Source organism: Musa acuminata, chromosome BXJ2-11, assembly GCF_036884655.1.
Source record: "Musa acuminata AAA Group cultivar baxijiao chromosome BXJ2-11, Cavendish_Baxijiao_AAA, whole genome shotgun sequence".
NCBI classification, from domain to species: Eukaryota; Viridiplantae; Streptophyta; class Magnoliopsida; order Zingiberales; family Musaceae; genus Musa; species Musa acuminata.
The window spans coordinates 30,778,246-30,791,943 of record NC_088348.1 but is presented as its reverse complement, the minus strand read 5'-3'; the positions used below and the strand labels follow the sequence as shown (position 1 = coordinate 30,791,943).

At 37.7% G+C, this 13,698-nt stretch overlaps 2 protein-coding genes across 4 annotated transcripts; one reads left to right on the top strand and one right to left on the bottom strand.

Moving 5' to 3' along the window:
- Window positions 1-87: 87 nt before the first annotated feature.
- LOC135627088 (uncharacterized) lies at window positions 88-4,915 on the bottom strand. Its single transcript, XM_065133051.1, has 4 exons — window positions 4,288-4,915; window positions 3,215-3,439; window positions 2,652-3,035; window positions 88-806 (listed from the first exon to the last, which is right to left on the bottom strand). The coding sequence occupies exons 1-4, from the start codon at window positions 4,834-4,836 to the stop codon at window positions 333-335; spliced, it is 1,632 nt and encodes a 543-aa protein (XP_064989123.1). The 5' UTR covers window positions 4,837-4,915; the 3' UTR covers window positions 88-332.
- A 365-nt stretch (window positions 4,916-5,280) lies between these two features.
- On the top strand, window positions 5,281-13,451 carry LOC103972111 (uncharacterized). Of its 3 annotated transcripts, none has more exons than XM_065132415.1 (12): window positions 5,281-5,701; window positions 7,453-7,540; window positions 8,922-9,013; window positions 9,185-9,303; window positions 10,710-10,825; window positions 10,908-11,035; window positions 11,147-11,233; window positions 12,018-12,078; window positions 12,175-12,215; window positions 12,301-12,421; window positions 12,812-12,890; window positions 13,394-13,451. In XM_065132415.1, exons 1-11 carry the CDS (start codon window positions 5,358-5,360, stop codon window positions 12,869-12,871), a joined length of 1,257 nt encoding a protein of 418 aa, XP_064988487.1. In that variant the 5' UTR covers window positions 5,281-5,357; the 3' UTR covers window positions 12,872-12,890; window positions 13,394-13,451. The 3 variants fall into 3 exon arrangements, with proteins under 3 accessions (XP_064988487.1, XP_009384592.2, XP_009384591.2); XM_009386317.3 differs by lacking the exon at window positions 13,394-13,451 and adding an exon at window positions 12,968-13,093; XM_009386316.3 differs by lacking the exon at window positions 13,394-13,451 and having other exon boundaries at window positions 12,812-13,093.
- The last annotated feature ends 247 nt before the right edge of the window (window positions 13,452-13,698 follow it).

The window sequence follows — 13,698 nt, the reverse complement described above, 5'->3', positions numbered from 1 at the left end:
ATTTCCCCTTGTTACAGATCTTACTGGGATGCTATAAAGAACAAGACAGACATTGTATTTATTTCCAAATGCAAGAAAGCCACCAAATCCAAAGACATTTTCCTCTGTAATGCAACAACAAGGATTAGTGCTTTATAACATGGAATCTGGTCTCATTACAATTTAACCTTAAGGAGCTTCTTCCAAATTAAAGTCGGAGCAGGTTACAAAGCCTTGTTAAACGTGATCTCTTCTTCTTGACAAGAAAAATTTATATCGCCTCATCAAAAGCCAAACCCAAGCCAAAATCTCCACACTTTTAAACAAATATAGGAATTGAATAAATCAGAACTTCAGACGGCGCGATAATCCAAAAAGTGATGCAACTTTTGTATAAGGATCTCACGTGTACCATAGATAGGTTTTCCCTCGGCAATCCAATTCTTCTCCAAGACCGAAGCTTTTGCATTTGCCTGCATATCCGTTTGGAAAGCAGACACGACTTGGTATATGGATGTTTTGAGAACATCAGCCATGGCATAAGCTTTAGCATGCAGTGCGGCGCCTCTTTTTTTGGTAGTCAGTGCAGGCACAGCGTCTCTTTTCCCAGTGTTGACTGTCGCCCATCTGATGTTGGCAGGGCCCAGCATGTGTGCCAGCTGTACGCTGGTTTTTTTACCCACACAAGCCTCCACAGCCAGCAGGCAAGATAACAATGTCGAAACGACTGCTTTGTTGCAGCCAGTAAGTTGAGCAACTCCATACCTATCCTCTAGGTGAGACCGTGCCGTCAATGCTCCCAGAGCTCTTGCACACCACGAGCAAATCTACACAATATAACAAAAGTATTAATAGAGAAAAATTGAAGGCAAGAAACATGTTATCCTTTAGGTTGATAATCAATGGATCAAATGAACCAAATCTCGTTGGTAACAGAAGGATGACATAGGAATAGCTACAACAGCTCAAAGAACAGGAAAAGAAAAAGAAAAAAGGTAACCGATAGTATTTCAAGAAATGGTAACTGATAGCTACGACTGCTCAAAGAAAATCAAATCAACAATCGCAGAACAAAAGATATCCTTGGGAAGACTAAATCAGATGTGGCCTCCCAAATCCTGATGTGTGAAAAACAGACAGGCAACAGGTATATTGGAAGAAACTGATACCCTGAAATTTTTTGAGCGATCATCCAGTACCAAATAGACTAACATGAAAGGACGTCAATCCCAGGATCACTTAAACCAGGATAGAGCACACACCAAAAGGTTTCTTTCCTATTTTCTTGCCTACAAGCTTCTTGACATAGACTTGTTACAAATACATATTACAGTTATAATATTTAAAATTCTGCCAGTGACAACAACTATGACCCTAATATTTCAAAATTCTGCCATCAAGTATTCAATGTGACACATCAAAGATACGTTTGTTGATATAAAAAAGGCGAACAAAGTCACCCAGGTCTCAGAGGAGCCTCCTTACCCTTGTAACAACACATCCTCATCAATCCATTTTTAAAATTCCAGATGAAGTCCACCAGCTAATATGCATGTTACTCTGGCTTTAGCATAACTACTGATTCAAATCTAAAGATAATTATAAAATAATGGAGAACATATATGTACGAAGATGATCGTCAGTATCAGTAATCAATATGACCATTTGCCCACTCAGTCGAAACACAAATAAATTTATATTCTTTAAAGGATGTGAACATAAAAGCCTTGAAATCTTTCTTATAGCGAGATTTTTGTCAAACACACATTGTTCAGTTTTTGAACAACACCAATTACCCCCTTCCCATAAACAAATTAGCTTTTTAACATTAACATATCAATTATAGATAAAAGATGCAATATCACTGTCATGTCCAGCTTTGCTACCACACCTGACATCACCACCATTGAACACAAAGTGGCCACTGATATGGATATCACTATTGCTACAATCAATCATCACAAACACTACCAATATCCCACACCTTCCACATCACAGCTGCCAACAGCCACTGCCACAAAGCTATTGCCTTTGATTACTTGTTGGTACCACAAACTATGAGAAGAGGTTCTTTTATTTTCTAAATTCTAGTCCACATTTTCATAGGTGCGGAGGTAATAGGCACATGTTGGTCTAGGAAACAGCCTAAGGTGCTTAGCCAAGAGTGTGGACAATCACACATGACATCAATGGTTTCCACACAAGTGCATGGTCAATCGCCCATAAAACCAATTTTCTTCACATTTTACTTCTTTGTTTCTAGAGCTGTGACTGCTAAATTTAGCCTGATCAAGCACTAAATCCATAGCCCAGTCAACATCAGATGAATCAAGTTTCAAATTAATGTTGAATAAATATCTACAAGAATTTATCTTTAATCTATTAGTGTCTTTCTGCCTCTTGTTCCATGGTGCTTGTTTTTTATTCAATGACATATGGTAACATACACTATATTGTTTCCTCAATTACCTACCAAGTGACAAAAATAAATCCTTGATTCAACATTGATGGCAAAATACATTAAACATTATTAAGTCAGATATAATTATTTGAGAGGTCAACAAAAATATTTCATGAAAGAGGATTTGTCTAACATACATCAATCTTAGAACAAGGTATGGGGTGTTCACAGAAATGAAAAATATTTCCATAATCCTAATTGAACATAGTACCTGAAAATCATTGAGAGCTTCATGAAGCCTGGAGTCCACTTGAATGTCTACAGGTGAATTTAATTGCTTGGACAAGAGATCAGATCTATTTATGGAAAAACCTTCAAGACCTTCAGCAAGCCCAGAGGCAAGCTGCTCGATAGGCCTTAAGCATACATTTATAGTTCTTTGGTAAGTTTCACCAGTTTCTTCAAAAAAGGCAGCTCGACGCCAAGGTTCTGCATTGCTCTCTGTAACAAGACACAGATCAAGATATGCAAGATACTGTATGAGGGATCTTGGACTGCTTTGTTCCAAAGTCTCTAGCAGAATTTCACTAGGATTTGTTTCTGCTGCAGCTGATCCCTGTGGTGGTGCAAAAATGCACCTCCTAGTATGTACATCCTAGATAAATATAGAGAAGTAGATAGTGAATAAAAGCAACATGATTGGCAATATAAAAGATTGGTTGGAAGAGAAGCATGTGGAAAAGGGTTACAAATATCCCCGAGCCCCAGTATGAAGGAGAAAATGTCATAAAATAATAAAAAATCTATAATAAATTAGAAACTAAGTTAACCAACCTGAAGTAGATGATGGCTTAGTTCCCAGCAGATAGAAACAGTAAGTATCCCAATGTAAAATCTGAGCTGTTGAATAATGAATTTTCCAATCATATTCTTGTTCTTTAATTGATCAGGCAAAAAGAAAATTAGTATGACCGAAGAGACATAAGCCTGAACTGATAACTTAAGAGCTCTTTTCAATGATTGAGACAGACCAATCTTGAAGCTGTAGAAAAAAGGACGCTGCAGATCAAACCAATCAAGAAAACAACAGATTCTGTTAATGAAATTGATATAACATAATCACTATAAGAAGAAAACAATATGGAACTCACCTTATAAGATATTCAATGGAAATGGTAAATGACAATACATTAAAGAATTATATTTTTACATAAGGAACTTATAATTTCGCAAAAAATTATGTGAAGGTCTGTTTTGGCTCTGTTTAACTTTTTTATATGTTTGGATTAGTTATCTTGCTGTCCTTTGTCAGCCTTCTTGAAGTTTCAACTTAAAAGTTTAAACACAGAGCTAAAAGGATAAAGCTATGCATGCATTGTTAAGCAAGACATATCATTTGCCGAAAAAAATATTATTGAATAAAATAAGCACCAAATCTGTTCAGGTCTAATTTCTACACAAGTCTGTCACTTGCATATATGAAAGCAGAATCTACTTTAGGACAAAGATTGTTGCCACTCAGTTGTGCTACTCACATGCAAAAAACTAAGTACATACTTGAGCCATAGTGGAATCAATCTGCAAACTTCAAACCAGACAAAAAGACTATGAAAAAATTATGAGGCCATTAACAAAAACTTTAGCCTCGTCGTCATTGATACATCCATCACCCACACCTCCAAGTGCAAAGACTCCCAAATCATGCAAAGTTCACATCTGCTCCCCAAAAAATAATTGTGCTATATAGATTATGTATATGCACTCATTTAGAAACTCGAATCTTTCTTTTCCTGCAATGGGTATCACTTTCAAGTGACTAAGCATGGGGAAGAAAGATCAACTAGAGAACATAAGTAAACTCCAAGTAGACAACGCAGGCTAAATAATAAACTTTTCCTATCACTTGCCTGAATGATCGGAAATTTTAGGATCCACCTCCTCCTGTAAACATAATGGAGACCATAAACCAGCCCAAAAACCAACCCTCTCAACCCCACGCCAACCAGGCTAGCCCCGTCCACCACCTCAGCATTCCCGCACACGGCCACCACCGAGAGGAATCCCGCAACGCCACAAACCAACAGGAAAACACCGGAAGCGAGCGAGCGCCGGGCCCGGTGGGCGAAGTCGGCGGTGAAGGATGGACGGGAGAAGCCGCCGACGAGGGACTTGAGAGAAGCGCGTAGGGTGGCGGCGGCAAGGTCGGGGAGGGAGGCGGAGGGGTCGGGATGGGGAGTGGAGAGAAGAAAGATGGCGAGGGAGAGGAGGAGGAGGGAGAGGTGGAAGGCGAGGAAAGCAAAGAGAGTCGCGGCGGCGGAGGAGGAGGAGCCGCGGCCGAGGCGGTGGAGGAGGAGGGAGGAGGAGAGGTGGATGACGGCAGACGTGATGGACTGCCAGATCAGAAACCCGAGCCACCGGTTCTTGACGACTTCGTCGGGAAGCGACGAAGAAGACATGACGAAGCGAAGGAGACGAGAGAGGGAAAGAGGGAAAGGGTTTTGCGTTGCTCCAAAATCGCAGCAGCAAAACAGGCGGCTTTTCCTCCGAACACATTATGGGCTTTATAGAAATCGAGACAAGATGGGCTCGTGGGCTTCGAACCTATAGCTGGAAATAATAACGGGTCGGATGTCTTATAATTATATCCGAACCCGATAAACGACCAAGATATCTATTTCGTCATCAAATCCGTTTTGAACCTCATTAAAAGGTATCGACATTCAACACCCTATTCAAGCGGATCTACATGTACTCGAGAAAACACGTGTTTCGATTTTATTGGCCAATTGAGTTGGCATGGCCCCCGCCAAATTGCCACGTACGTTGATACGTCGCGTATCCAATCACCGCCAAGCACGTAGGAAGGTCTCCCTCCCTTATCAAGGGTCGGATCCTACCGTTAGATCTGACGTCGAGGCGCCTCCTTTTGTTCCAAACCCGTACCCGCGAGTCACCACATCGTCTCTGCGCCGCCGCCATGGCGACTCGCCGGAAGCCGACCTCGAAACCCTCGGAGATCCCGCCGGAGGTGCGGTCCGTGGAGGCGAAGCCCCCGCATCCGGATCCTCTGGCCCCTCCGAAGTTTGGTCTCATCATCCCCGTCGCTGCCGCGTTCTTCCTCTCTTTCTTCTACCTCGTATTCGTCAAGTACCGGATCGAGCCCGACCTGCGCCGATCCATCGCTATCAACGCCGTTATGAGCTTCGGCGCCTTCGTCTTGGCCGTCCGGATGATCCCCGTGGCGGCACGCTACGTGTTGCGACGCAATCTCTACGGGTTCGACATCAACAAGAAGGGCACACCGCAGGGCACCATCAAAGTGTCGGTTTTTTCCTTCTCTAACCCTGTCGATTTCTTAAACTCCTACGTAGATTTTGGTTTGCTTCTGTGAAACCGGATGTTACGTGCTAATCTATGGTGTATATATCACGCTGGTTTCCTATCTATTAATGGTTTAATTTGTTATTTCCAAGAGTTAATTGCATAAAATTAATTAATTATCTCGCAAATATATGCATATTTGTACTCAACTTTATCTTTTATCTTGTTTTCATTACTGCTAAGATGAGGTTTGTATATTCCACGGATGGTTTGAGTAAAACTTGCAAAATCTTTGCAACGATGTGACTGTTAGGTTGATAATGTACGTTCATTTACAAACAAATTTCCACTTTCCTTATATTCCTGAATGTTTGATTAAAGAAGAATCTAAAAATGGAGAATGATTAAACTTGATCTGCAAACTCTGTGGGATGTCACCAAGAAACCACACCTGAGCATAAGGTGACATGAGCTAGGCCATCAATTTTCATGTCTTTTGAAATTTAAAAGTACAAATTTTCTTTTCCAAGTTGATGTCGTTTTCAAACCAGGAGCATAGTATGACCTTGCTAGATTTTTGATTTGGATGCTACTATTTGCTCCAACTGCACTTTGATCCTTTATAATAACTAGTTTACTAATAGTTGCACATGGAGTTTTCTGCATACAACTTAAAAAGAAAAAGGTTTTTCAACTTCTAGAGACCAACAAACAGAATTGTCCCATGTTGGGATAAAAATTGGATATAACTCTATACCTAGTGATTTCTTGTCTAGTTTTGACAAATTTATGTGGGGAGCTATATCAATCCATGTATGAAGTGTCCATGTGCAGGTTTAATGCATTGATTCTTATGTATTGAGGTTGGTCATGTTATTCATATTTGTGGCTGATATGTACATAACAAGAAATTTGAATTTTACATGTTACATGGCAAGGCATGAGCCAATTAATTAACTATTTGTTATGGTAACTGATTTATTTACCAGTTAGGTTTGTGATCATAGCTATCCAATATATGTATCGAACCTGCTTATAAATTTTACATTTGCAACTTACAGAAGATAAACCATGATGGACTTACTATATATATCGACGACATGACAATTATTTTATAAGTTTGGCTCATCCAACTCATATTGCTTTTGTAAAAATCTGGCTTTTCTTGTGCTTTTTTGTTCAAATTATCTTTAGTTTTTACTCGTACTTTGTCAGTTTCTTGTGTCTAGAATCAGAAATAGCCAGAATAGTGGGAAGTCACTTTTTTTATCACTACAAGTGTTATTTTGTGATTCAGCACTGCTGACGTTATTATTACCTTTTGTCATCTTTATTTAATTTGAAGTTATAATTTGAAAATGGCTACATGGCAATTTTGGTTGATTGGAAATCAGTTAATATTTGCTTCTTTTGTCAAACACATCCATAAAATATATGTGGTGTCTATATATTTGTTTTTGTACTTCAGAACTAATTAATTTTGCCAGTAAAATATTAAATCTCTCATAGATTTAACATCATTGCTAATGTTAGCTGAATTATCAGCATTGAACATTGTACAGAATATGTAACCCTGAGCTTGTAGGGAGAAAAATAATGTTTTTTCTTACATGAGCTTATCGATGCAGCATCTGAAATTAATATGGACATGTATATTCTTTTGATATTTTTGGATTTGTAGGTTAGCTTATTGTTCTTGTTCCCTTGTTTTATGCATAAAAAATCTAATAATTTCTTGTATGGACTTCCAGGCCTGAATCTTTGGGTATTGTTATTGGAATTGTCTACTTGGTTATTGCTATACTGTTTCAGCATTTCAACTTCACTTCAGACTCCAATGTATGTATATTTGTTCGATGAAACCTGCAATCATAGTTTCTGTTGGACAGCATTGCTTCTTAGATATGAATTATGTACCTTCGGTTTAATTTTTCCTTGAAATGAATTTTCTGGACAAGTACAAAAAAATATCAACAAAATTAATCTGGAGACTCTTTGTTATATTTCTGTTGTGATATGAAATTACTGTGTTATAACTACTGTTGGCACATACATTCATAATTATAAAATAGTTTTATCAGAAGCATAGGAAAAACTATAATTTTGAAACTATGTCATCTTTAACCTGAATTTTGGTATGAAAAAAGGATGTTCTTTGCCACCATTGTCATGGATTACCTAACAATACTAAAGCTCAAGCATGAAAAGTAGGGCCTGATTAAGTGTGCATGCAAGATATTTAATTGGACTTGATAAAAAGGTTTGAAGAAATCAAATAAATGATCTAATGGATTTAATATTAGGAATTAGTATACAGAAAGTAAATAAAAGACAGTTCAAATTGGATATCTTGAAATCCGAAGATGAAGGACAAAAGGTTCTAATGCTTCCAATATACTGCAGCATCATTCTGTTCTTTAAGGGGAGATTGCCTTCAAGTTTGTTAGCTTTGCTGTTGAGAAATACCAGATTTCTACAAGCAATTGAGACAAAAGGAGTTTGTTCAATGTGGTGTGTTGAGTTTTTCAAGGTGTTAGATAGGAAATGAGTAGTAGATGTGTAAGTGGGTTTGGGGAAAAATGTGGTCAGATAGTATGATTGCTTGTGAGCCTGCTTAGGTTCTCATAGTGAATTATAATCATATGCCAGGGCATAGCAGTAACTTACAGTTAATGTTGCACTATGCTTACTTTATCCGTCCATGCCAGGTCTTTGTTGCACTTGGACGAGTGGTACATCTAATTCTCATTACATGTCACCTTATCAGCTTCTTAATTATAGAGATCAAGCATGGACATTTATGGTTGCACTCCTATATTTCATCATTCTATTGTATTTGATATTGGAAGGATTGGTCGAGTGGAAGTCAAATAATTTGGAACTTTAAATGTTTCCCCATCCTATCTAGAGGTGCTAAAAAATTTCAAGGTGTTCATGTGACCTTCATATTCTGATTCAGTGATGATGTTTTGGTGTGTTATGCCAAATATGATCTGTCAGCCATTTGGAAATGTTTAGTGCATATTTTGATGTGGACAACTCTAGTTCAGATGATACTGGTGCTCAAGTCAAACTTCGATTATTATGTGACAATCTAGTTTTCATCCTCATAGGAGAAGCTATCTTATTGCAAGTCTTTCAAAAAATGCCTAATATTTTATATTCTTGACAATAGTGAATTTGAGTATATTCTTTGCTGAGCTGCCTTTATTCGATGCAGTGGCTCGTCGAATACAATGCGGCACTAGCATCTATCTGCTTCATGATTCTTCTAGGATTTGTGGATGATGTTCTTGATGTCCCATGGAGAGCGTATGATCCACTTGAGCAGCATAATCATAGTTTATTCATCCAGGATTTGCATATTTTATTTTAACTGTCCTCATCCACTTGACTGTCTCTTTTGTGCTTGGAAGTTGGTTGTCTCTGCAATTCTCAAGTTTTTATATGCAAGCTAATTTTCTTTTCTCTTCTGATGAGCAGAAAATTGGTGCTGCCCTCATTTGCAGCTCTTCCCTTGTTGATGGCATATGCTGGGCATACTACCATCATCATACCGAAGCCCCTCATTCAATATGTTGGAGCAGCTGTTCTGGATTTAGGTACTCTTCTAGTTGGATAGTCAAGATGTTTTAGAGCTTTACTTCACCATCTGTCACTTTGGTGTTCAATAAATATTACTTTTGCATTCATAAGGCATATTATTAATTTTCTATGGAATTGATAATTGAAGCTTTTAACATTAATTATTTGCATGTGCCAGTTGTCCATATAATTTTTTAGTGACTGAAATGCCAAGAAGCCATTAAGGAAATATTGGAACTAAACTATCATGCCATCAAGTTTTAGTGTTAATGTTTGTTGAGGCTTGAATCCAGAGGTCATTTCTGTGTCAAATCCAAAACGATTCAAATATGATTTCAACAGTTTTCATATTTCCTCGTTGCATTTGATTATAGATAAAGAAAAGGATGTTGGGAAAGAAAAGGTGCATGCAACGTGCTTCTAGATAAGGACTAATGAGCACTTTCCTTTCCTAAAGCAGTTTTCTTTTTTGAGGGAGTTTCCCTAATAAAATGACTTAAAATAATTTGAAAGAAAACTTTACTAACTACACAAACCATGTGCATGACGCCTCAGCCATACACTTTAATTTCTTGAGGATTTTGAATATTTGTATTACTTTATCAATAGAAATAATAGGCAGAAATATACTAAGTTTATCATGAGTAGGTTACAGCTTTCTTTTTCGCAAATTGATTCCTAGTATTCTAGTACTAAAAGGGGGCATACTCAGTACACGAGGCTCCCGCTAATATGCGGTCTAGGGAGGGTTAATGTACACGGCCTTACCCTTAAATATTTAAATAAACTATTTCCATAACTCGAACCCTGGTCTCCTAGGTCACAAAGTGAGCAACTTTACCGATGTACTGAGGCCCACCCTCTCCTAGTATTTTAGTACTAAATTTCACAAATTAGATGCCAAATGTACTAATTTTAGCTTAACAGATTTAAGCTAAAATTACATGGACAAATTTGATTCTAGAAATGAATATTAAGTCCAATTCCTACTTTTAACTTGTTATATCATAGGCCCCAACCTAGCCTGCAGGAATTACTCTACCTCAAATCATGACACAGTATCAAGCAAAGTGACATATGAAGAACATGCAGAAGTCTGAGTATCCACTTCATGTTCCTTTATGTTGGAATGAAGTTGTAAGGATGCAAGTTTTGAATATTCTTAATTAGTCTAATATATACATGGTTCATGCTGTCCTGATAAGAAATTAGTTGATTCCAATAAATTATTTTCTAATATTGAACTTTTTGTAGGAAGATATTCTTGCACAATAGTTATCATTTCAAAGTGGTTGTAGAGACATTGTTTGCTGGATAATATGTAGCTACCACTTCTGTGTGGCAATTTTCTAAATTATGTTTGAGTTATGACAACGTTTTGCTCCTTTTTTCTCCCTCTTGTGTGTGTGGGTGGGAAGCACAGGTTGGATATACAAGCTATATATGGGTATGTTAGCTGTTTTTTGCACAAACTCCATCAACATACATGCTGGTTTAAATGGCCTGGAAGCTGGGCAGACTGTTGTAATTTCAGCCGCGGTTAGTAGAGCGTATGAAACATCACATATCTTCTTCCCTTTTATTTCTGAGATGGAACTAATGGTGAATTGTTCAATTTCAGGTCTTAATTCATAATGTCATGCAAATTGGTGCATCTACAGACCCGGAATATCAGCAGGCTCATGCATTTTCTATTTACCTTGTCCTTCCTCTGCTGACCACTTCATTGGCTTTACTTTCATACAATTGGTAGTTATAATTACTTTATTATGGGTCTCATGTTTGTGTGTTTACATAGCTCGGTATCCACAAAGTTCATCTGAATAAAGCTGGATGCCACTGGTTCAATTTAAATGCCAGGTATCCTTCATCAGTCTTTGTTGGCGATACCTACACTTACTTTGCTGGAATGGCTTTGGCTGTAGTTGGAATTCTTGGCCATTACAGGTAACCTGCAATCTTTCTTATTTGCTTTCAGTTTTATCATGTAGCTAGGATAGGTAAGTTCTAGTTAATCCTCTATAGACCATTGCTCTTTGAACAGTAGAATATGTTAATGGTTCCTGTAAAGTGGATGAAGGATATCTGCAAAAAGAAACTTTAAAACTAAATGGTCACCATCATAACTGAATCTAGTTGTACTCTAAAATAAATCTACCTTATGTTTATGGTCCTTGATGATTGTTCGGAGCATGACAAAGGAAATAGGCAATATTTCTATGATAACACAAATTTGTTTTTTTTTTTTTCTTTTGAGGCAAAAACTCTTGATCAAGGTTTCAGATCCTATTGGACAAGTATCTACATTGGTCTGACCAACGGCTGGTGCGAGACCATATAATTCAGTATGTTCAGTGTATTCATTTTTTTTATGATTGGACTATATATGTTAGTACACTGTTAGGTATATCAGTACCATACTAGTTTGACAAGATGTCAAAACCATGCTCTTGGTGATTTTCTGTGCTTCTATGCCCTAATTGGACCAATTAAGAGGTGACCAATGGTCATCTAATGCATTTCTTGAACTGTTTCCTGTTTATCCATCTGTTTATTTTACTTAGTTAATTTGCTCGTTTCTGCTGGTTCAGTAAAGTTCACGGCTTGTTATACTGTATATGATAATAAGCATATGTTTGCATTGTGTCTATTGTGCATGCACAATTGCACATGATTATGAAGTTGTATATACATCTAATTCATGCTAACCTAAAGTTTCTTCTATCTACAGCGAGACACTTCTGCTTTTCTTCTTGCCTCAAGTTTTGAATTTTCTTTATTCATGCCCTCAGGTTTGTTCAAGCTCTTAATATTCATTTGCACTCTGAACTATGTTAATTTCTATTATATGATTATCTCATTATTTATTATCTCTTTTTTCCCTGTAGCTTTTTAAGATAATTCCTTGTCCACGGCATCGCCTACCAAGGTATCTTGACTGTATTCTTTCCCGCAAAAACTTAGTATTTAATTTTAACCAGTTTCCTGACATTGGCAGTCTTCTGTTCTTTTAGATTTGATCCTCAAACAGGACTCTTGACGGGGACAAAGGATGGGACCCTTGTAAACCTATTCCTTAGATTGTTTGGTCGGTGCACAGAACAGATGCTATGCATCAGGCTTCTCATTTTCCAGGTTACTCGATTCATACAAAAATTTGTGCTTTTTTACATGTGCAATTGAAATAATATTGGCTCCAGTGTACTTCAGTTGAGTGCCTGACATCTGATTTACAATAAATTAGTATTTAACTAGGGCATCTTATATTGGTTAGACTCCTAACTTGTGATTATGTCATAATTAAAACTCTAGGCCCCAGTCACCCAACAATTGTTTCCTGTGTTCCAACTTCTCAAACACTATATACTGATCACCGCACAACTCAAAGGCCATTTTGTAGATGTTATTTTTGTGTGGAATGCTGATGGTGAAGAACAGCCTTTTATGTTATTGTTACAAACTAAAATTCATTGTTTCAGATGCTTGTACGCTTATGAATGCAATGTGTATATTTTTCCTTCACAGGCTTTGTCATGCCTCTTGTGTTTCTGGCTGAGGCATGTTCTTGCTGGATGGTACAAGTGAGGCGCGAAGAGCAAACAAGGTAAGCTTGCAGTTCGAACTACATTCAAACTACATTTTGGCTGATCGATCCCTGACAATACTTGTACTCTTTATTAGAAACTCAACTTTGTGGATTCTTGTTGATTTCATTGGATGTAAAATTTTCCAATTTGCGTGGACGAGACTGTTATTAGCGACACTGTATTTAATCTGAAGAGTTTAATTACCGCGTCCATGGTTTAAGCTTTTCGGTCTTGAAAGATAATACTCAACTCTTTACGGTCAATGCAACGTCGTTACAGATTACAAGTGCATATGCCTGGAAATGTTAATCTTCGATTATTTGTTGATATCAGAATGCTTCGATCGGTCAATGCTTCTTTCTGCATGTCTCAGATGTGATAAGTATGTCTCATCAGTGAGATGTTCATGTCAGTTTGCGACATTGATGCTTCTAATGTGAAAGATGCATGACAAAAATTTGGATCACTTCACATATTTCATAGACCAAAAGATTGACTTCTCCAAATATGTTTGGACCAGGAAATATCATTCAAGATCAAGCAGATGTCAAGAGCAGTACATCGGAATTGCTCAGTTTATGCCCATCTATAACTAAAGAAGAAGAAGAGCATAAAACAAGACCATGCTCAGCAACAGAGTAGCAGTACCCAATGCCGAGAAGAAGCTCAAGAAACCTATTCTCGTCAGTGTCTTATATCGATCATTTGCAGCAATCGAGGCCAGCAAAGGCAAGCAGAAGTATTCATTCATTCATTTCCTTCCAGACGAACAATAGTTTGAGACGAAGAACGAGTAGCTAATTAGGTAACTGTCTGTCACAGTGG

Coding starts and splice junctions, on each gene's coding strand:
- LOC135627088 (XM_065133051.1), bottom strand. CDS start 4,836: ATGTCTTCTTCGTCGCTTCCCGACGAAGTCGTCAAGAACCGGTGGCTC. Junction 3,440..4,287: donor TAAAATTTCCGATCATTCAG/GCAAGTGATAGG, acceptor TTTGATCTGCAG/CGTCCTTTTTTCTACAGCTT. Junction 3,036..3,214: donor TAAGCCATCATCTACTTCAG/GTTGGTTAACTT, acceptor ATATTTATCTAG/GATGTACATACTAGGAGGTG.
- LOC103972111 (XM_065132415.1), top strand. CDS start 5,358: ATGGCGACTCGCCGGAAGCCGACCTCGAAACCCTCGGAGATCCCGCCG. Junction 9,014..9,184: donor CTTGATGTCCCATGGAGAGC/GTATGATCCACT, acceptor TCTGATGAGCAG/AAAATTGGTGCTGCCCTCAT. Junction 9,304..10,709: donor AGCAGCTGTTCTGGATTTAG/GTACTCTTCTAG, acceptor TGGGAAGCACAG/GTTGGATATACAAGCTATAT.